This window comes from Nycticebus coucang, chromosome 2, assembly GCF_027406575.1.
Source record: "Nycticebus coucang isolate mNycCou1 chromosome 2, mNycCou1.pri, whole genome shotgun sequence".
Taxonomy (NCBI): Eukaryota; Metazoa; Chordata; class Mammalia; order Primates; family Lorisidae; genus Nycticebus; species Nycticebus coucang.
In genome coordinates, this window is record NC_069781.1 from 59,471,232 (window position 1) to 59,493,894 (window position 22,663).

At 41.6% G+C, this 22,663-nt stretch overlaps 1 protein-coding gene and 1 pseudogene across 1 annotated transcript in view; one reads left to right on the top strand and one right to left on the bottom strand.

Moving 5' to 3' along the window:
- The first annotated feature begins 240 nt into the window (after window positions 1–240).
- The window catches only part of HAUS6 (HAUS augmin like complex subunit 6), a 46,784-nt gene continuing 24,361 nt past the window's right edge, over window positions 241–22,663 (top strand). Inside the window, exons 1-7 of the mRNA XM_053572018.1 lie at window positions 241–620; window positions 6,610–6,705; window positions 10,966–11,044; window positions 11,689–11,821; window positions 15,110–15,257; window positions 17,559–17,624; window positions 18,744–18,792. Of these exons, the coding sequence (XP_053427993.1) occupies window positions 493–620; window positions 6,610–6,705; window positions 10,966–11,044; window positions 11,689–11,821; window positions 15,110–15,257; window positions 17,559–17,624; window positions 18,744–18,792 (699 nt within the window). The 5' untranslated portion in view covers window positions 241–492. The remainder of the gene's footprint in view (window positions 621–6,609; window positions 6,706–10,965; window positions 11,045–11,688; window positions 11,822–15,109; window positions 15,258–17,558; window positions 17,625–18,743; window positions 18,793–22,663) is intronic.
- LOC128580120 (uncharacterized) lies at window positions 14,609–14,742 on the bottom strand (annotated as a pseudogene).

Below are 22,663 nucleotides of genomic sequence, written 5' to 3' on the forward strand. Positions count from 1 at the left end.
CAAGAAACCCTAAGCACTGAACCGGGGAACCCTAACGCTCGAGGATCGCGACAAGACAGCGGTACGCAAAGCAGAAAAAGGTCGCTAGCTGCGCGATGCACTATGGGTCTTGTAGTTCCTAGGCTGGGTGTGACGCGGAGGGACGCAGGGAAAGCTCAAAGCTTGGCGGGAGTTATAGTCCTCCGGGAAGTCCCTCCTTTCCCGGAAGCCTGGCAGCGCAGGCGCATACTGCTCTTCCTTAAGCGCGGGAGTCTCGGTTTCTGGTGTCTTAGTTTAGGCGGCTGTGGCCGGGCTACCGTTAGACTTCCATTTCCCGGAGACTTTATAGCCTTTTGAGACCAAATGGCTCCAGGGAAGAGGGAAGTAGTGGGCGGCAATGGACGACGGACCGCCGCGACCTTAGGCTGTCCGTAGGGAGGGATCTTGAGGGCCCTCAGGAGTCGCTTGGGCGCGCTCTTTCTTTCTTTGCAGTCAATCGTGCCTACCACGAGGATGACCTCGGCCTGGGTCACCTCTTTCGAGAAGCATCATCTCTGGATATATCTGCAGGCGCTCAACTTCGAGCCAGGTCCGGCGACCATTGCCAGCGGAAAGATCGTGTCGTACACGCACCTTGGAGTGTAAGGAGGCTGGGGCAGGTGGGACGAGGGAGCCGGAGCTGAGAGACGTGGGGTGACCCGCCCTTCTGCAGACCTGGCCGATTGATTAATAAATAGTTGGGCGATTACTGTGTACCAGGCGCTGGCTTTTTTCTTTCTTTCTTTTTTTTTTTAGACAGAGCCTCAAGCTATCGCCCTGGGTAGAGAGCGTGGCATCACAGCTCACAGCAACCTCTAACTCCTGGGCTTAAGCGATTCTCTTGCCTCAGCCTCCCAAGTAGCTGGGACTACAGGCGCCCACCACAACGCCTGGGTATTTTTTGGCTGTAGTTGTCATTGTTTGACAGGCCCGGGCCGGATTGGAACCCCCCAGCTCTGGTGTGTGTGGCTGGCGCCTTAGCCGCTTTGACTACAGGCGCCAACCCAGGAACTGGCTTTAAAGCCACTGGATCACAGTTGCTGTCTGCGTGGTGGCAGGCAGTCAGTATCAACTACGAACATTGCCAGAATGCTTTGCCGGAGAGTCTTCAGTTGGGGCAAAATGGAGGGTCAGCTTAATAGGGTGGTCTGTGAAGTAGTGGGGCGAGGGGGTGGCGAGTTGGTAGTGGAAGAGCATGGGAACCATTCGTGCAAACGCCTTGAGGTCTTAGGGAGCCTTTGAAAGTTGTTTATAATTTCTACTTTTTGAGGTAGGAAACTAAGGCATGCCACAATTAGTAAAAAACAATAGAAAGGGATATTTAAATAACGATACCTTTTAAATGAAATGCATGAAAAGTAAAAGCGCTTTTCTTTTTGCCACTTCTGTTAAGGTTATGGCCATAAATCTGAATACTTTATGTTTCTGTCTTAACTTTTTAACTTTAGATGACATTTGTTGTCTTCTGTACCGTAGGCCAAGAGGAATTTGGGATACATTGGTCATCTAATATTCTTGATCTGTTTGATTTTTGTGAATTATATAATTTTAGTTTTTCTTCAATCTCAAAAGTATCATTTGATTCCCAACTATATTATTTCACAATGAAATCTTACGATGAATGATGACTCGACTCTAAGATTTTCTTTTCTTTTCCTCTACCTTTTCCCTCTTGACTTTTTTCAGCTGTATTGTAACTTTTACTGTCAAGGTTTAGAGGAGCTGTATTTTAGTTTTTTTTTTTTTTTTTGGCCAGGGCTGGGTATGAACCTGCCACCTCTGGCATATGGGACCGGCACCCTATTCCTTGAGCCACAGGTGCCGCCCTGTATTTTAGTTTTGTTTGGAACTTTTTCAGAAGTTACTACTATTATCCTATGAAGTGCTTTGTCTGAAAGCTATTCTAAATAGTGACTGCCAGCATATAGCATTTATCTGGTTATGATGTGTTTATTTATTTCAGCACTGCTCTGCTGCCTCATGGCAGTCTAAGAGTCTTAGACTCTTGGGCTTAAGCAAAGTAGCTGGTTCTACAGGCGCCCACCACAACGCCTGGTGTGCTCTCTCTCTCTCTCTATATATATATACATATATATAAATTTTTAAAAAAATTATTTATTTTTTATTTTTTGTTGCAGTTGTCATTGTTGCTTTAGCTGGCCCAAGCCAGGTTCGAACCCACCAGGCTCGATGTATGTGGCTGGGGCCATAACCACTGTGCTACAGGTTTGGAGCCTACTTGACACTTCTTTCGGGCTCCATTGAGAATGGCTCTCATTGCCACTGCTTCCATCTCTCTGGGGTTTTGACACTCTGTTAGTATTCTCTCGTGGTTTCTCTATCAATACAATTGCAGTTTGCTTTTTGCCTTTGGAAAATTTGTTAAAATCTGTCAAGTTTTAGTTTAGTGATGATAGTTTTTCTTTTTTTCAACACTGTTAGTAGATGTTTTGCCCCATGTCTTTAGCGTCATTTCATTAGGTTATTGGGAGAGATCAATCATCTTTATTGTCATTTTTTTTTTTTTTTCTTTTGAGACAGTCTTATTTTGTTGCCTTCCATAGAGTGCCATGGCGTCATAGCAACCTCACATTCTTGGGCTCACGTCTGTAATCCTAGCATTTTGGGAGGCCAAGGCGGGTGGATTGCCTGAGCTCACAGATTTGAGACCAGGCTGAGCAAGAGTGAGACCTGGTCTCTAAAAACAGCTGGGCATGGTTCAAACCCAGCCCCAGCCAAAAACTGCAAAAACAAACAAACAAACAAACACCAGCCTGGCATTGTGGCAGGCACATATAGTCACAGCTACGTGGAGGCTGAGGCAAGACAATCACTTGAGCCCAGAGTTTGAGGTTGCTATGAGCTGTGATGCCTCAGCATTCTACCAAGGGCGACAAAGTGAGACTCTTGTCTCAAAAGAAAAAAAAATAAATTTCCTGGGCTGAAGTGATCCTCTTGCCTCAACCTCAAAAGTAGCTGGGACTGCCGGGCGCCGTGGCTCACGCCTGTAATCCCAGCACTGTGGGAAGCTGAGGAGGGAGAATTGCTTGAGCTCAGGAGTTCGCGACTCGCCTGAGCGACAGAGGGAGCCCGACTCATGAAAAAAATGGAAAAACCCAGCCAGGTGCCGAGCGCCTGTAATCCCAGCGGCTTCTGGAGGCAGAGGCAGCAGGGTGCCTGCAGCCTGAGTCTGAGGTTGCTGAGGTTGCGGTGAGCTACCACTCCACTGCACTCTGCTCAGGGGCATAGGGTGGGACCCTGTCTCAACAACAACAACAAAAAGTAAAGAAATAAAAAATAAGCAACGAAATAAAATTAAAAATCCAAAAAAAAAAAAAATAAAAAGTAGCTGGGACTACAGGTGCCTACCACAACACCAGACTATTTTTTTTTTTTTTTTGCAGTTTCTGGCCGGGGCCAGGTTTGAACCCGCCACCTCCGGCATATGGGGCCAGTGCCCTACTCCTGTGAGCCACAGGCACCGCCCCAGCACCAGATTATTTTTAGGGACTGGGTGTGGTTCTTGCTTAGGCTGGTCTCTTGAACTCCTGAGCTCAAGCAATCCACCTGGCTCAGTTTCCCAGTGTGCCAGGATTACAGGCGTGAGCCCCTGAGTTCAGACTTGTTGTTTTTTGTTTTGTTTCTTCTTTTATTGATATAGTTCATAGTTTTGAGGTTTGTGTGCTGTTTTGATACATGTATATAATGTGTAATGATCAAATCAGGATAATGGGGATATTTATCACCTCAGATATTTATCTTTTTTTTTTTTTTGGTTGGGAATGTTACAGTTCATTTTTTTTTAATTATTATTAAAAAACATTTTTTTAAAACATATACTCTGTGCTTTGCTCCCCATACTGCAGTGAACTGGCAGGATCAAAACTCACTGCAACCTTTAAATCCTGGGCTCAGGTGATCCTTCTGTCATAGCCTCTGAGTAGCTAGAACTACATGCCACATGCCTTGCTAATTTTTAAATTTTTTTGTAGAAACAGGGTCTCAGTTGCCCTGAGGCCATAATCTCTGGGCTGGGTTTGAGCTTAAGGCCTCAAGCAATCCTGCTGCCTTAGCCTCTCAAAATGCTGGTGTTATTGGTGTAAGCCACCATGCCTGGCCACAGTTTTCTAGCTATTTTGTAATATACAATAAATTATTATTATTATTATTATTATTATTGTTGTTATTTTTGAGACAAAGTCTCAAGCTGTTGCCCTGGATAGAGAGCTGTGGTGTCATAGCTCACAGCAACCTCCAACTTTTGGGCTCAAGCAGTCCTCTTGCCTCAGTTTTTCTATTTTAGTAGAGACAGGGTCTCTACTTATTGTTCTGGCTGGTCTTGAACTTGTGAGATCAAGCAATCCACCTGCCTTGGCCTCCCAGAGTGCTAGGATTATAGGCTTGAGCCACCATGCCTGGCCTGGAACAATACAAATTCTCAAGAGATTTGCTAGAATTACATCATAAGGATGATTCTGGGAATACAGTCTAACAGTAAAGATCCTGGATTGTGGTTAGGTGACACATTTTAAATCAGTGCTTTTCCACTTTGTGGTTATATGATTTTGGGTAAATGATCTTAACTTCTTTTTTTTTTTTTTTTTGTAGAGACAGAGTCTCACTTTATGGCCCTCCGTAGAGTGCCGTGGCCTCACACAGCTCACAGCAACCTCCAACTCCTGGGCTTAAGTGATTCTCTTGCCTCAGCCTCCCGAGTAGCTGGGACTACAGGCGCCCGCCACAACGCCTGGCTATTTTTTGGTTGCAGTTTGGCCGGGGCCGGGTTTGAACCTGCCACCCTCGGTATATGGGGCCGGCGCCTTACCGACTGAGCCACAGGCGCCGCCCCTTTTTTTGTTTTTTTTGAGACAGTCTCACTTTGTCACCCTCTGTAGAGTGCTGGGGCGTCATAGCTCAATGCAACCTCAAACTCTTGGGCTCGAGTGATTCTCTTGCCTCAGCCTCCCTAGTAGCTGGGACTATAGATGCCTGCCACACTACAGTTCTCTTGCTTTAGTTTTTCGATTTTAGTAGAGACGGGGTCTCACTTTTGCTCAGGCTGGTCTCAAATTCGTGAGCTCAAGTAATCCACCGCCTCTGCCTCCCAGAGTGCTAGGATTACAAGGTGTGAATCACTGCGCCCAGCCTGCCTCAGTGTTTCTATTTTTTTAGTAGAGACAGGGTCTTGCTTTTGTTTAGGCTGGTCTTGAACTCGTGAGCTCAGGCAATCCACCTGCTTCGGCCTTCCAGAGTGCTAGGATTATAGGCATGAGCCACTGCACCTGGCTAACAAATCTTTAATAACCTCATTACAACTTTTTTTTTGTTTTTTTTGAGACAGTCTCACTTTGTCACCCTTTGTAGAGTGCTGTGGCGTCATAGCTCAATGCAACCTCAAACTCTTGGGCTCAAGTGATTCTCTTGCCTCAGCCTCCCTAGTAGCTGGGACTACAGACGCCCGCCACACTACAGACGCCTGGCTATTTTTTAGAGGGGGTCTTGCTCTGGCTTGGTCTGTTCTCGAACCTGTGAGCTTACAGTCCACCTGCCTCGGCCTCCCAGAGGGCTATCTAACTTCTTTATATTTTTAGTTTCCTCATCTGTATAATGAGGATAATCAAACTACTGTGTAGTGTCATTAGGATTAAATAAAACAAACCATATTGAAGCATATAACAGTACAAGTGAAGATTAGATGAGTTTACTGCCTATAAAAGGCTTAAAATAATGGTTGGAGGGCGGTGCCTGTGGCTCAGTCAGTAAGGCGCCGGCCCCATATACCGAGGGTGGCGGGTTCAAACCCGGCCCCGGCCAAACTGCAACCAAAAAATAGCTGGGCATTGTGGCAGGCGCCTGTAGTCCCAGCTACTTGGGAGGCTGAGGCAAGAGAATCGCTTAAGTCCAGGAGTTGGAGGTTGCTGTGAGCTGTGTGAGGCCACGGCACTCTACCCAGGGCCATAAAGTGAGACTCTGTCTCTACAAAAAAAAAAAAAAAAATGGTTGGAAAATAAACTCAGTAAATTTTAGCTATTTTTATTGTTTTTTTTTTTTTAGCGCTTGAGGGAACTTTAATAAAAGCAAGGGGGGAAAAATGTGGTACAAAAGCAATGCAGAAGGGTTCTGTTCCAGGCGCTATTTTTATTGTTATTCAGTAAATACTGGTTGGTATCAGGCCTGGTTCTCTATCTACCTAATTAGATTATCCTTCCCTTCCTATTGAATGTTTCCATTATACTAAAGGAAGTTCTGGCAGTTTGCTTTTATTGTATTTGTATTTTCAAAATCAGAGAAAAGCTAATTGTATGTTTTTTTAATTGGCTATAAAATATATGTGAATGAGAAAAAATTAATTTGCCTTGATCACTTGAAGAGAATGAAAAAATACTGCTGTGAGAGTTGGCTTCCTTTTCTCTGCTCAGCTTTCCTAACAACAAGTGGGCAGTTAGGCTTTGGGTTGCCTCTCAACCCCTGTAAAAGAAAAAAAAAAGGTATAAGAAAATACTAATTTGTTTCAGATTCTCACACAGCTTTTGATAATAATTTAGTTCATTAACCTTTTTTTCCTATTTCTTTTATGTTTTTAATCACTAGGAACATGTTTGACAAGGTGAACCGTGATGCTTTTCACATAGTTTCTTATTTTTTGTTTGAAACTCTGGACCATTCTCTCACCAAAGAAGTTTTCAAGTAAGGAAAAATTATTTCATTTTCTTTTCTTAAGTTGTTCTCATACTTGAAATGAACTGTGCCTGATGTAAGCCAGAATTGCAACTTGGCCTTTGTGGATTATTTTGAATTGATATTATAAAATTAAGGTTTGACTCTTACAAATTTAGCACTTATAAATCTGGGTGATTTTTCTTTGTTACAGATCTTAAAACCATTGTGTATTCTATTGGGAATGTAGGTTTGGTTTTTTTTTTTTTTTTTTTTTGAGGCGTCTCATTTTGTTGCCCTTGGTAGAGTGCCCTGGCATCAGAGGCTTACAGCAAACTCAAACTCTTGGGCTCAAGTGATTCTCTTGCCTCAGCCTCCCAAGTAGCTGGCACTACAGGTGCCCACCAGAAGCCACAACTCCAGGCTGTTTTTAGAGACAGGTCTCCCTCTGGCTCACGCTGGTCTCTAATTTGTGAGCTCAGGCAATTCCCCCGCCTCAGTCTTCCAGAGTACTAGGAATATATGCCTGAGCCACTGCGCCCAGCTGGGAATATAGCTTTTGTTTTATAAAATTGGTTACTAACATACTTGAGGGTGGTCTCTATTAGGCAAAACGATTAACTGGTAGCAAACTGTACATACTCAGTTTTGCTGTACTTTTTTTTTTTATTGGCTAAGAACCACCTCACACTGTACCACTTTTCCTATAGGCAGTATTTTTTTTAGGGGAGTGGGTGTCTATTTTCATTTTTCCAGTTGTTTGTAAATCTTTATTTTTCCAGTCAGATACATGTGTATGTGTCAATTGTTGTAGCCAAAAATTATTCTTATTGAATTTAGCCTATTTGTGCTAGTGAATATTAAATAATTTAAGGAGATAAAAATATCTGAATACCCAATAATTTTGGTTCTCTATTATTTTGCATATGATTTGCAAAATACCACTTTTTCTCTGAAAATGTATTTTTTTTTTTTTTTTTTTGTAGAGACAGTCTCACTTTATGGCCTTCGGTAGAGTGCCGTGGCCTCACACAGCTCACAGGAACCTCCAACTCCTGGGCTTAAGCGATTCTCTTGCTTCAGCCTCCCGAATAGCTGGCGCCCGCCACAACGCCCGGCTATTTTTTGGTTGCAGTTTGGCCGGGGCTGGGCTTGAACCCTCCACCCTCGGTATATGGGGCAGGCGCCTTACCGACTGAGCCACAGGCGCTGCCCCTGGGTTTGTTTTTGTTTTTTTTTTTTTTTAACACTAGTCAAGTGCAGTAATAAGGGAGGAGGGAGCAGAATAAGAGGTTCAATCTGTAACTGACTGAACAATAACTGAGGTAGGTCAGTGCCTTTGGACCAGTTTATTTTCATTTTTGATAATTCATTCTTAATATTTTGCCTTTATTTAAAGTTATTAGTACCCAGTAAAACAGGTATATTTATGTTTTTGGAAATCCCTACTATTAGGGAATTTGGCTTCCTCAGCCTAGATAAAAACAGATTTTTTTTTTTTTTTTTTTTTTTTGAGACAGAGCCTCAAGCTGTTGCCCTGGGTAGAGAGCCGTGGCATCACAGCTCACAGCAACCTTCAACTCCTGGGTTCAAGCGATTCTCCTGCCTTCGCCTCCCAAGTAGCTACAGCTACAGGACTACAGGTGCCTGCCACAACGCCCAGCTATGTTTTGGTTGCAGCCATCATTGTTGTTTGGTGGGCCTGGGCTGGATTCGAACTCTCCAGCTCAGGTGTATGTGGCTGGTGCCTTAGCCACTTGAGCCACAGGCACTGAGCCAAAAAAATAGATTTTTTGATTGTTTTTCTGATTATAAACATTACGGCTCATTTTAAGTAATTCAGAAAATACAGAAAAATGTAAAGGAAGAAGTATAAATCGTTTGTAAAGCTGTTGGGAATAGCCGGGCGTTGTGGGAATAGTAGGCGTCTGTAGTCCAGTTACTTGGGAGGCTGAGACAAGAGAATCGCCTAAGCCCAGGAGTTGGAGGTTGCTGTTAGCTGTGACGCTACGGCACTCTACCAAGGGCGACAAAATGAGACTCTCTCTAAAAACAAACAAAAAAAGCAGTCGGGGGTCAGGGGTGTCAGTGCTTGAGAATTCTGACTCGGTTTGAATGCCGGCTGGGAAATGATGCTGGAAATAACTAACTCAACACCAGTTTTGTTTTTTGCAGTTTTTGGCCGGGGCTGGGCTTGAACCCGCCACCTCTGGCATATGGGGCCGGGGTCCTACTCCTTTGAGCCACAGGTGCCGCCCTCAACACCAGTTTTAAGGAAAAACAAGTCTGAGGAGGCCTGGGGATAGCTTACACTAACTTACTCAGGCTGGGTAGACCGAGATAACGCAGCCCCTCTTGGCTTCTTCTGAAGGTTTTTATTAGTTTTTTAACAAAGGTGTACATGCAAAAGATGGGGTTGAAAGAATCCCAAATTCCCAGCAAGACTGGATAGAGAGAAGCTAGGGATTGGTAAATAGTCAGTGGTGTATGCAAATCAAATAGAGGGAAAAGCCAGTTCTATTCAGGTAGATGAAGCAGACCAGGTTTTTCAGTTTTTTTTTTTTTTGAGACAGAGTCTTACTATGTCACCCTTGGTAGAGTGCTGTGGTGTCACAGCTCACAGCAACCTCAAACTCTTGGGCTTAAGCGATTTTCTTGCCTCGCCTCCCAAGTAGCTGGGACCATAGGAACCTGATAAAACACCCAGCCATTTTTTTGTTTACAGTTGTCATTGTTGTTTGGCAGGCCCAGGCTGCATTCGAACCCACCAGCTCCGGTGTATGTGGCTGGCACCCTAGCTGCTGAGCTATAGGCATCGAGCCCAGATATTTTAGTTTATATATCAAAGTGTAAATTCTTTCTAGCTGGGTTGGCTTTCAAATGCTTCAGCCTAGTCTGTGCAGACCAAGTGGACCAGGCTGGTGGGTGCCTCCAGATTCTTTTCTAAACAACCCGCAGAAATTGCTTGTCTGCAGGCATTTTCCCTGGTTACTCCAGAATTGAGGCAGGGTACTCTGCTGAGAAGTCAACTTACCTACTTCTCATATAAAGCCACCAACTGGAGAGTATTCCTGGTGATATTCGTACTTTTTCGTCTTTTTGTCCCTATGCATACTTAATTTTTTCTAGGAATATTGAACGTACGTTACAGATATATAAAAAGCATGAGGCCGGCTCGGCGCCTGTGGCTCAAGCGGCTAAGGCACCAGCTACATACACCTGAGTTGGAGGGTTTGAATCCAGCCCGGGCCCGCCAAACAACAATGATGGCTGCAACCAAAAAATAGCCAGGCGTTGTGTTGGGTGCCTGTAGTCCCAGCTACTTGGGAGGCGGAGGCAGGAGACTCCCTTGAGCCCAGGAGTTGGAGGTTGCTGTGAGCTGTGACGCCACAGCACTCTACCCAGGGAGACAGCTTGAGGCTCTGTCTCAAACAAAACATGAGGCCTTAATATTAGGCCTTAGAGGGCGGCGCCTGTGGCTCAATGAGTAGGACGCCGGCCCCATATGCTGAGGGTGGCGGGTTCAAACCCAGCCCCGGCCAAACTGCAACAAAAAAATAGCCAGGTGTGGCTCAAGGGGTAGGGCGCCGGTCCCATATGCCGGAGGTGGCTGGTTCAAACCCAGCCCCGGCCAAAAAAAAAAAAAAAAAAAAACCATATTATTTCTCTTGGGCGGCGCCTGTGGCTCAAAGAGTAGGGCGCCGGTCCCATATGCCGAAGGTGGCGGGTTCAAACCCAGAGCCGGCCAAAAAAAACCAAAAAAAAAAAAAAAAAATAGCCAGGTGTTGTGGCAGGCGCCTGTAGTCCCAGCTGCTCAGGAGGTTGAGGCAAGAGAATCGCGTAAGCCCAAGAGTTAGAGGTTGCTGTGAGCCGTGTGACGCCACGGCACTCTACCCAAGGGTGGTACAGTGAGACTCTGTCTCTACAAAAAAAAAAAAAAGATTTGCTGGCTCGGCGCCCATAGCACAGTGGTTACAGCGCTGGCCATGTGCACCGAGGCTGGCAGGTTTGAACCCGGCCTGGGCCTCCTAAACAACAATAACCACCACCACCACCACCACAACAACAAAATAGCCGGGTGTTGTGGTGGTAGCCTGTAGTCCCAGCTACTTGGGAGGCTAAGTAAGGCAAGAGGATTGCTTAAGCCCTAGAGTTTGAGGTTGCTATGACCTGTGATGCCATAGCACTTTACCAAGGGTGACATAGTGAGACTGTCAAAAAAAAAAAAAAAAGGATTTGCTGAGTTTGTTTTGTTTTCGTTAATAATTCTAATTTTTTTTTATTTTTAAGATTTTGTTGGCCTCCATTTGACCAAAAAGGTGATGCTGAATTCCGGAAACATTGCTGTGAGTGGTTAAAGAAGATTTCTGTAAGTATTCCTTTCTTGGAAAGTGTAGACTTGAAGAGGTGAAATCTTATTAATGCTTTTATGCTAACAATACAAGCAAGGAAATATTAGAATAAGTTTTCTGTGGTTTTTGGTTGGGATTGTAGCTATTTCTAGAAACCAGCTTTATTGGCTAGGTGTACTGGAAATAGGTTTTAGAGTTCCTGGGAATTTATGTCATAGTTTATCATTAAAAACAAACTTTTTCACCACAGATTATTTTAGCTTGTTTCCCCAAATAGTATCAAAAATCATGCCTTTACTCCTATAATTATTTTTTGTGACCAGGTTACCTAGTGTTTAGAAAAACCCAAAAATTCAACTTGTTATTCAAACAGAATAAACGTATTCAAATTCTTTAATGCTTCAAAAATAGAGGGAGTGGGTTGGGTTGGTGGCTGGCCAAAAACTTCACCTCTTTGGACTGCTTCCCACTTCATTGCAGAATGGGACATGTCCAAGCTACTGTGCTATAACAGCTCAGTGTGAGCTGTTACCACCCTTCAGTGTAGTGCTCATCTACAGTCATGGCATCTACTGCAAGATTGTCATGTCCTTTCACGATAACAGTAAATATAAGAGTTGTTGATAAGGTCATCAAATCATCTTATCTCTTTTCTCCATAGGCTGAATGTGGAAGTAACTTTCCTCAAGTTGTTGGTTCACTATTTCTTTCTCCTGGTGGTCCTAAGTTTATTCATCTGATGTATCATTTTGCAAGATTTGTTGCAATAAAATATATTAAAACCAATTCTGCAAGTAAGTTAATTTTATAGCAGGATTTTTTGTTTTGATTCTTTAATTTTAATTGTTTTTTACAATTTTAAAATCAAGAGATTTTAATAAAGCAAGGTGCGTTAAAACATTAATTTCAAAAAAGAAATAGTTAATATTCTGCTTGAACTGTAGTTTGAAATCTTTTCATAATGAACTTGTTACTTTTTACCTTATTATGTTCTAATATAGGGGTTGAGAAGCACTTTCTACATAGGCCAGGTAGTATTTTAGGATTTGTGGACCACATACAGGGTCTCTGTTGCACATTCCTCTTTTTTGCTTTTACAATCCTTTAAAAATGTAGAAACCTTATTCCTGCCTTGCTAGACTCACAGAAATAGCCAGTGGACCAAATTAGACTTGCAGGTTGTGATTGGCCTCTAATACATTGTGTTAACTGCTGTGTTGAATGTGTTTGAGATTTATTTTGATTACAAGCAATGTATTAGAAAACTGTGTGTTAAAGTAATTTGAGTTACTAGTTCATAGAAACAAAAAATTGGATTTTTAAAACTAATACTTAAAAGATTGCTATTGGTAGGTCATTAAGTATGCTGCTCTATTTAGTTTTTGCTCATAAAACATGGAAAGGAATATGACAGAAAAGTTGAAGTGCTAAACCCCATCTGTCTTCCAAAGTCCTGAGACAACAGTTGTCATCTTAAGTTTATTTCTTTTTAGTGTTTTTTTTTTTTTTTTTTAGTGCGTATATTATACATTGTCATGGATCAGAATGAAAAGTTGAAAAGCCTATCTTCCACCTCTGTTTTCTTTCTGGAAGAAACATTGTAGTCAATAATACAAGCAAATATATATACAGTAGAACCTCTGTAAGTTGACCTGCTAAGCACTGTGACAAACTGGTCAATATGTGGAGGCGGTCACCATGAGGAACTAGGTCTGCCGTACTGATCATATGTATGTGGTCCAGTCTATGAAAATTAGGTCAGTTTAAGGAAGTGGTCAACATAGGGAAGTGGTTGTCTGTGAAGATTCTACCCGGTTTCCCTGAAAATAAGACATCCTCCGAAAATAAGACCTACTTATAGGAAAGATAAGATGTCCCCTGAAAATAAGACCTAGCACATCTTTGGGAGCACACCTTAAAATAAGACACTGTCTTATTTTCGGGGAAACAGGGTACTATGTATAAATCCTGAAAACATGGTTTGTTTGGTCAATGGAGCTTTGGGTTTGTAATTTGCTAGTTATTACTACCTTATTTTTTTTAGAGGTTGGGCAGTTGACACTTCATCACCAGTGTATGAGAGTGTTTCTCAGAGGCTGATCAACATGTTATGTGATCAGATATTTTTATCTTTTCAGTTTGGTAGTTAAAATGGAATCTTAGTATAAGTCACTCATTGAATTAGTGAGGTTGAAAATTATTTCATATATTTCAGAGCAATTTGTACTCTTTCTGTACTCTATGGTCATTACCTTTCATTCATTTTTCTCAAGTTATTGGTCTTTTTCATTTCTAGGAACTTTTTTTTTTTTTTTTTTTTTTTGTTGAGACGGAGTCTCACTTTATGGCTCTCGGTAGAGTGCCGTGGCCTCACACAGCTCACAGCAACCTCCAACTCCTGGGCTTAAGCGATTCTCTTGCCTCAGCCTCCCGAGTAGCTGGGACTACAGGCGCCCGCCACAACGCCCGGCTATTTTTTGGTTGCAGTTTGGCCGGGGCCGGGTTTGAACCTGCCACCCTCGGTATATGGGGCCAGCCCCTTACCGACTGAGCCACAGGCGCCGCCCAGGAACTTTTTTTTTTTTTGAGACAGAGCCTCAAGCTGTCACCCTGGGTAGAGTGCTGTGGCATCACAGTTCATAGCAACCTCCAACTCCTGGGCTCAAGCGATTCTCCTGCCTCCGTCTCCCCAGTAGCTGGAACTACAGGCTCCGCCTGGCTATTTTTTGGTTGCAGCCGTCATTGTTGTTTGGCAGGCCCAGGCTGGATTCGAACCTGCCAGCTCAGGTTATGTGACTGGTGCTTTAGCCACTTGAGCCACAGGTGCTGAGCCGCTAGGAACTTTTATTCTTTCTGTGATGTGACACGTAAAAACCTTTTCTTCCAGTGTATCTTCTATGCATGATTTTAAAAAACAGGCATGTGATCCTACTTTGTAAACATTTTGCATATTTTAAACTGAATGCTAATGACATAAGGATTTTTTAGTTCCTCTGTTAGTAGATGATCTGCCCCACTATAACCCTACCTTTTTTATATGAAATATTCGTGTTTGGATTTAATAAGGGTTTAATTGTGTATAAGGTTTTTAAGCATGGATATTCCTACTTTCGATGTAAAACAATTTCAGTCAACATGTTCAGTGTATAGGTGACTTCTGAATTTTGTGAACTCATTTCCTGTTAAATATTCAGAAATTATGGTGGTTCCTTTGGGGGTAACGTTAGGACTTGAATGAACAATGTTAAATGCAGTGTCCAGACTATCCAGATTTTTATTAAGTTGAACCATGTTAAATTAGGATTTACTACATTTTTTACAGGTGAAAACCTGGGCTTAGTTGTTTACATGGATTGTTCTCAGGCTCTACTTTGGTCATTAGTAACATAGCCAAGAATTGCTTGAGAAATGGAGAATGGTTTTATTTGGTTGTCCTGTCCTGTTGGTCTTACTAGGAGGAAGAGTAAGCTGGTGGCAGCAATGAAGGTGATAATGATCTTTCACCTCATCTCTTTGAATTGGCTTTCTTCCTTTGTTTTTATTTTTATTTTTATTTTTTTTTATAACCAAGTGAAAAACAAAAAAATATGGAACGCTTCACGAATTTGCGTGTCATCCTTGCGCAGGGGTCTTCCTTTGTTTTTAAAAGATCTTTTGTAGGAAACAGTAGCTCATGTGTAATATATTTGTTCATAGATATTTCAAATTGGAATATTAAGAATTATTTTGAAAAGATGGGTCCTGGAAATTTTTAATTATGTAAAACAATTCAACTTTTGATTGCTTTTTAAATTATAGTTGCCTACTTTAAGAAAGGTCATCTTGGGCAGTGCCTGTGGCTCAAAGGACTAGGGTGCAGGCCTCATATCCCGGAGGTGGTGGGTTCAAACCCGGCCCTGCCCAAAAACTGCAATAAAAAAGGTCATCTTGCTTTTGTTAACATTAGTTGTATCATTTTATGTAAGTGGCATGCTAGCTTTTAAGGAGTTGTTATATGATGCTAATTTATCTAATAAAAATTCAATATTTTTGATAATTATTAGCTTATAAGTCTGTTTTCTGTTATCTTGTGTTCTATGTAGATTCTTCTCTACGTTTTACAGAGATATTTAATGTAAAGCCTAAAGATCTACACAAGTGCATTGCCAGAAGCCATGTAGCACGTAACAAATTTTTACAAATTTTGCAAAGAGAAGATTATGTTACTCGAAAATATGAGGAATATATGCAGTAAGTAACGCTTTGGTAGTTAGAAAACAATTTCTTTTTGAACAAATGTCTGTCATTAGCATTAACTTAAGTAGAAATAATCCATTCCTACCTCAAAAATCTTTCCACTTTAAAGCCAGGTCATTTCTGAATAAAATATAGGCTGTACATAGGAGAAATCAACACTCATACTATATTTTACGTATTTTTAAAATTTTATTTATTTTTGAGACAGGCTCACTCTGTCATCCGGGGTAGAGTGCCGTGGTGTCACAGCTCACAGCAACCTCAAACTCCTGGGTTCTAGTGATCTTCTTGTTTCAGCTTCCCAAGTGGTTGGCACTCCAGGTGCCTGCCATGATCCCTGGCTGATTTCCTATTTTCCCTATGTGTATGGTGACGTTTGAGACACCTTGTATTTTAAAACTAAAAGGAAAGTTTAGAGAAAAAGAAAAGACTTTAGTTCAGAAAATTCTATTTCCTTACATGCTTTTTCTTTTTTTAATATGGAAAATATGTATTTTTTTTTTTTTTATAGAGACAGAGTCTCACTTTGTCACCCTCGGTAGAGTGCCATGGCATCATAGCTCAAAGCAATCTCCAGCTCTTGGGCTTAGCCAATTCTCTTGCCTCAGCCTCCTGAGTAGCTAGGACTATAGGCGCCCGCCACAATGCCTGGCTATTTTTTGTTGCAGTTTGGCTGGGACCGGGTTTGAACCCGCCACCCTTGGTATATGGGACCAGTGCCCTACTCACTGACTCACAGGCGCCGCCCTGGAAAATATATTTTTATGCTATAATTATAGTGTTCATTCTATTTTTATCCTTTTTTATTTTTATTTTTTATTCTGTAATTTTTTCCACATTGTCATAGTGTATTACTTTAAATGTCTGATAGACTGTTGAGTAGATGTTGCATTATGTAGGTATTTCTTCAAGTAGATATTCCATTATTTCTTTAACCACTTTATACTATTTAGGTTCATCTATTCAGCAGACATTTTTGTTTGAGTTTCTTGTATGTGTTAGATATTGGTTAGGCACTGGTACTATAGTATTAAATAAGGCAGATAAGGTTCTTACTCTTGAAGAATAGGTTTTGTTTAATTAAAGTAGGAAAACTTTTTTTTTTTTTTTTTTTGAGACAGAGTCTCACTATGTCGCCCTTGGTAGAGTGTTGTGGCGTCACAGCTCACAGCAACCTCCAGCTCTTGGGCTTAGGTTCTCTTGCCTCATCCTCTGGAGTAGCTAGGACTACAGATGCCCGCCACAGTGCCCGGCTATTTTTGGTTGTAGTTGTCATTGTAGTTTAGTAGTCCTGGACCAGGCTTGCACCCGCCAGCTTTGGTGTATGTGGCTGGCGCCCTACTCACTGAGCTATGGGCGCTGAGCCAAAGTAGGAAAACTTATTTATTTATTTAGTTTGTTTTGAGACAGAGTCTTAACTTTGTTGCCCTTGCCTGAATAGCTTACAGCAACTTCAAACTTTTGGGCCCAAGCAATACTCTTGCCTCGGTTTTTTCATTTTTAGTAGAGATAGGGTTCAAACTTTTGCTCAGGCTGGTGAGCTGAAGTGATCTACCCACCTTGGCCTCCCAGAGTGCTAAGGTGCTAGAATTACAGGTGCTAGAGTGCTAGGATTACAGGTATGAGCCACTGCTTGTCTGGCCTTAAGGAGAACTTTTTTTTTTTTTTTTTTTGTAGAGACAAAGTCTCACTTTATCCTCCTCAGTAGAGTGCCATGCTGTCACACAGCTCACAGCAGCCTCCAAAACTCCTGAGCTTAGGTGATTCTCTTGCCTCAAGTAGCTTGGACTACAGGCATCCGCCACAACACTCGGCTATTTTTTTGTTGCAGTTTGGCCGGGGCCGGGTTTGAACCTGCCACCCTTGGTATATGGGTCCAGTGCCCTACTCACTGAACTACAGGCGCCGCCCAAATGCTTTGTTTCTATTAACAGCTATAGAGTCCTTTGAAATTAACTTAAAATTGACAAGTAGTCTGATTCATAGATAATGTTTAAATTTACCCTGTAGGTATGTGAGATAAGGATAATGGGGTAGTCTTACTCACCTTCATCCTTATATTCTGAGAAGGCAGGGAGTATCCTACTCTGGAAGTCTTAGTCCTAGTCTGTCTCAGCAGCAGCCTGTATGTTAGATCAGTTGTGTGACTGTTAAAGGGAGTTTTGAGTCTGTTAGTTAGCTGTTGGGTGTGCCCAGAGGCCAGGAGCAAAAATATGAAAAGGGAAAATATCAAAACAGGCTAAACTAGTTAATTGTGATGGAATTATAGCTGTCATTTTGTATGTTTGCTTGCAGGTTATCAGTTAAGCAAGTACGAAATTCAAGGTCTGAATGTATAGGACTGCAAAACGAAATAAAAAAGTAAGTGACTTTAGAGCTGGAAGGTGTCTTAGATGTTAGTTTAGCTGTCTCATTTTATGGTTGAAGAAAAAGCGACTCCCATTAACTAAACTAATATATCTATAGCCAGATTATGATAGGACTACAGTGTAGTTATGACTCCTAGTCTAGTTCTAATTTAGTAAGGAGAGTGCAGTGGTGTCATCATAGCCCCCTGTACCCTAAATTCTTGGGCTCAAGCAATCCTCCTGCCTCAGCCTCTTCAGTAGCTGGGACTATAGGCATTCTTCACCATGCCTAGCTAACCTATTATGCTTTTTTTGTAGAGAAGGGGGTCTCAAAAAACTAGACTAGCATTGTCCAGGCTAGTCTAGAACTCCTGTGCTCAAGAGATACTTTCATGTGTGTCTTTCAAAGTTTTGGGATTACAGGCATAAGCCACCATGGCTGGCCTTAAATTTTACTTTTTATTTTATTATTTTATTTTATTTTATTTTTGAGACAGAGCCTCAAGCTGTAACCCTGGGTAGAGTGCTATGGCATCACAGCTCACAGCAACCTCCAACTCCTGGGCTTAAGCGATTCTCTTGCCTCAGCCTCCCAAGTAGCTGGGACTACAGGCGCCCGCCACAATGCTTGGCTATTTTTGATTGTACTTGTTGTTGTTTGGCAGGCCTGGGCTATATTCGAACCCTGCCAGCTCTGGTGGACGTGGCTGGCGCCTTAGCTGCTTGAACTAAAGATACTGAGCCTTATTTTGGTTTTTAATGGGAATGGTTGTTAGTGAGTGGGTTTGCAGATAATAAATCAGCTCTTTTTTTTTTTTTCTGAGACAGTGTGGTGGTGTCACAGCTCCCAGCAACCTCAACCTCTTGGGTGTAAGTGATTCTCTTGCCTCGGCCTCCCAAGTAGCTGGGACTACAGGCACCTGCCACAATACTCGGCTACTTTTCAGGGACAGGGTCTCACTCTATCTTAGGCTGGTCTCCAACTGGTGAGGTCAGGCAGTCCGCCCGCCTCAGCGTCCCAGAGTGCTAGGATTACAGGCTTGGGCCACCACGCCCAGCCTTAAATCAGCTCTTTGGATATTAAATTACCATGTGTTCTTTATGTCTAATCAGATTATTTAATTTTTACCAGAATGGAACCCTGTGATGACCAAAGTAATATACAAGAGAAAATTCAACAGGTAAGACAACTTTTGGAGGGAGAAATTTAATCTTATTATTAATTTTTTTTTGAGACAGAGCCTCAAGCTGTCGCCCTGGGTAGGGTGCCGTGGCATCACAGCTCATAGCAACCTGCAACTCGTAGGCTTAAGTGATTCTCTTGCCTCAGCCTCCCAAGTAGCTGGGACCACAGGCGCCCGCCACAACGCTCGGCTATTTTTTGGTTGTAGTTGTCCTTGTTGTTTGGCAGGCCCAGGCTGGATTTGAGCCTGCCAGCTCTGGTGTATGTGACTGGTGCCTTATCCACTTGAGCTACAGGCGCTGAGCCTTTCTTATTTTTGTGATAATGCAATGTTTACTCAGTGTGATGCTTATATGTCTATTTGCCATATATATTTTTTGTAGTACTGTTACTTTTTTTAACCTACTCATTATAGGTTATATGTATCTATATATGTATATAGATGTAGATATTAACAGGATGTCTATAAGACACGAGTAGAATGGAAAAATTAGCTTATATTTATAAGATTAAGTATATGCAAAAATAGTTTTAAATATGATTAATTTAATTTTATTTTTTTTGAGACAGAGTCTTGCTATGTTGCCCTTGGTAGAGTGCTGTGGCATCACAGCTCACAGCAACCTCCAATCCTTGGGCTTAAGCGATTCTCTTGCCTCAGCCTCCTAAGTAGCTGGGACTACAGGCGCCCACCACAATGCCCGGTTCTTTTTTTGTTGCGGTTGTCATTGTTGCTTAGCTGGCCCTGAGCCGGGTTCGAACCCGCCAGCCTTGGTGTATGTGGCCAGTGCCCTAACTGCTGAGCTATGCGTGCTGAGCCAAAATATGATTAATTTTAAATTCTTCATACCAGAATGAGAAGTTCTTCATTGTAATTTAGTCAGTGGTATTACTTTATTTAAATAAGATATATTAACTGAAGGGAGATAATAAGTATGGAAGTAAAATGACGAATCAAATAGAAGCTAGTTTGAAGAAGGAATCTGGCAAATGTAAATGATTCAAGACCTCTAGAGGTTGGTTTTGATGTCAGATAAGAGTGTTATCTTAGGCTTGCTTTTTGTTTGGGTGATAGCTGTTTTAAGCTCTTTTTTGTGATTCTGTGACCACCAAGCTGCTTTGAGTATTCATTTGGCTTCCCAGGCAACTTTTCATTGGAAAAGGTGAGTGTCCTTTTTAGGAAATATTTTTATTCAGTGAACGCTCATGTGCCAAGGTCTTCTAGTTATTAGGGCTATAGCAATGAAGAAAATAGGCAAAGTCAGTTATTTCCTGGAGCTTTCAATATAGTAAATAGCAACATTCTTATTACTGAATGCAGTATCTCAGATTGTCAGTTTAAAAGGTTGGCATGAAACCTATTAAAGGTTTCATAATCAGTATCTCCTTAGTTTGGTAATGTTCATTTGAGTCCTGTCAACTATGAGTCATTGACAAAATTCTAGACTTGAAAAATCTAAAAAGCAAATTCTAGATTATAAATTCACCAAAGAAATACCATCCTCTGAGACCTCTAGAATCTTCCTTTGGGGACACTTTTATCTTTGCGATACAATACTTGTTTAGAGATATTTAGTGTGTTATTTGTATCATAGGAAGGCATAGATATTAACATTTATATAATTATTGTTATTTCTTCCTCTCTCCTACTTTATAAATTCTACTGAAGCATAATATACATATGAAAAGTACACAAATCATAAGTGTATAGTTTGATAAATTTTCACAAAGTAAACACTGATGTAACCAGTATCCAGTTTAAGGGGTACAACATTGCCAACACTTCAAAATTCTCTTTGACCCTAAGGGTAAACATCCTCACTTCCTACACTAAAGATTAGTTTTGCCTATTTTTGAACTTTATATAAGTGAGAGTAATTAAAATATACTCTTTTTTTTTTTTATTTTTTTTGTGGAGACAGAATCTCACTTTATGGCCCTCGGTAGAGTGCCGTGGCCTCACACAGCTCACAGCAACCTCCAACTCCTGGGCTTAAGCGATTCTCTTGCCTCAGCCTCCCGAGCAGCTGGGACTACAGGCGCCCGCCACAACGCCCGGCTATTTTTTGGTTGCAGTTTGGCCGGGGCTGGGTTTGAACCCGCCACCCTTGGTATATGGGGCCGGTGCCTTACTGACTGAGCCACAGGCGCCGCCCAAAATATACTCTTTTGTATCTGATTTTTTGACTCAGTGTTGTTTGTGGTATTTCTTCATGCTGCTGTGTGTAGTTGTGTGTTTATTCTCATTGCTGTGTAGTGTTCTATATATATTTTTTAACATAGCCTTCCTGGCATTTTCTTAGTTATTGTGTTAAGCCATTTATATTCTACATTTAGTAAATTTCACATGTACCCTTGTATGATGCACCATAGGTGTGGTCCCACCAATTACCCTCTCTCCACCCATCTTCCCCTCTCCCCTCCCTTTACCCATATTCTTAGGTTATAATTGGGTTATAGCCTTCATATGAAAGCTATAAATTAGTTTCATAGTAGGGCCGAGTACATTGGATACTTTTTCTTCCATTCTTGAGATACTTTGCTAAGAAGAATATGTTCCAGCTCCATCCATGTAAACATGAAAGAGGTAAAGTCTTCATCTTTCTTTAAGGTTGCATAATATTCCAGGGTGTACATATGCCACAATTTATTGATCCATTCGTGGGTCGATGGGCACTTGGGCTTCTTCCATGACTTAGCAGTTATGAATTGGGCTGCAATAAACATTCTGGTACAAATCTTTGTTATAATGTGGTTTTTGGTCTTCTGGATATATACCTAGTAGAGGAATTGTAGGATTAAATGGCAGGTCTATTTTTAGATCACTAAGAGTTCTCCAAACATCTTTCCAAAAGGAACGTTTTAGTTTGCATTCCCACCAGCAGTGTAGAAGTGTTCCCTTTTCTCCACATCTACGCCAACATCTCTGGTTTTGGGATTTTGTGATATGATAAATGATATCATATTTTGTGATATGATAAATGATGTTAAATGATATCTCAAAGTAGTTTTGATTTGCATTTCTCTGATGATTAAGGATGATGAGCATTTTTTCATGTGTCTGTAGGCTGTGCACCTGTCTTCAGAGAAGTTTCTCTTCAAGTCCCTTGCCCAGCCTGCGATGGGATCACTTGTTCTTTTCTCGTTAATACATTTGAGTTCTCTGTGGATTCTGGTTATTAAGTAGTGTTCTGTTTTTAACTATGCACCAATGTACCCTTTTAACTCTAGGTGGACTTTTGTGTTGCTTTCACTTGTTTACTATTACAAATAGTTATATGGATATTTTTGTACATGAAATTTAGTGAACATAAATTAATATATGCCTGAGATTCTTTGCTTTAATAAAAGCATGTTTTTTCGCATTTTAACTTTCCTGAAACCCGAATGACTTAAAATTGGTGCATAGAAGTATTTTTCTATGACATTTTTTTGTTTGTTTTTGAGACAGTCTCACTCTGTTACTAGGGCTAGAGTGTCGTGATGTCATGATAGCTCACTGCAGCCTCAAACTTTGGGCTCAAATGACCTTATTCTCAACTTCTCTAGTAGTGGGGACGATAGGCATATGCTATCATGAATGGCTAATTTTTCTATTTTATCTGGAGATAGGATCTCGCTTTTGTTTAAGCTGGTCTCTAACTTCTGGCCTCAGCTGTCTTCCTGGCTTGGCCTCCCAAAGTGCTAGTTCCAGCTCCATTGCAAGAGATAGGATCTTGCTCTTGCAATCCACCAGCCTCTACCTCTTAGAGTGCTAGGATTATAGGTGTGAACCACCATGCCTGGCCTTAAAAGTCTTTTTTATTATTTCTCCCTGTAAAATTTTCCCTATGTTGATGGCATGTCAGAATATAAGGAATGCTAATTGT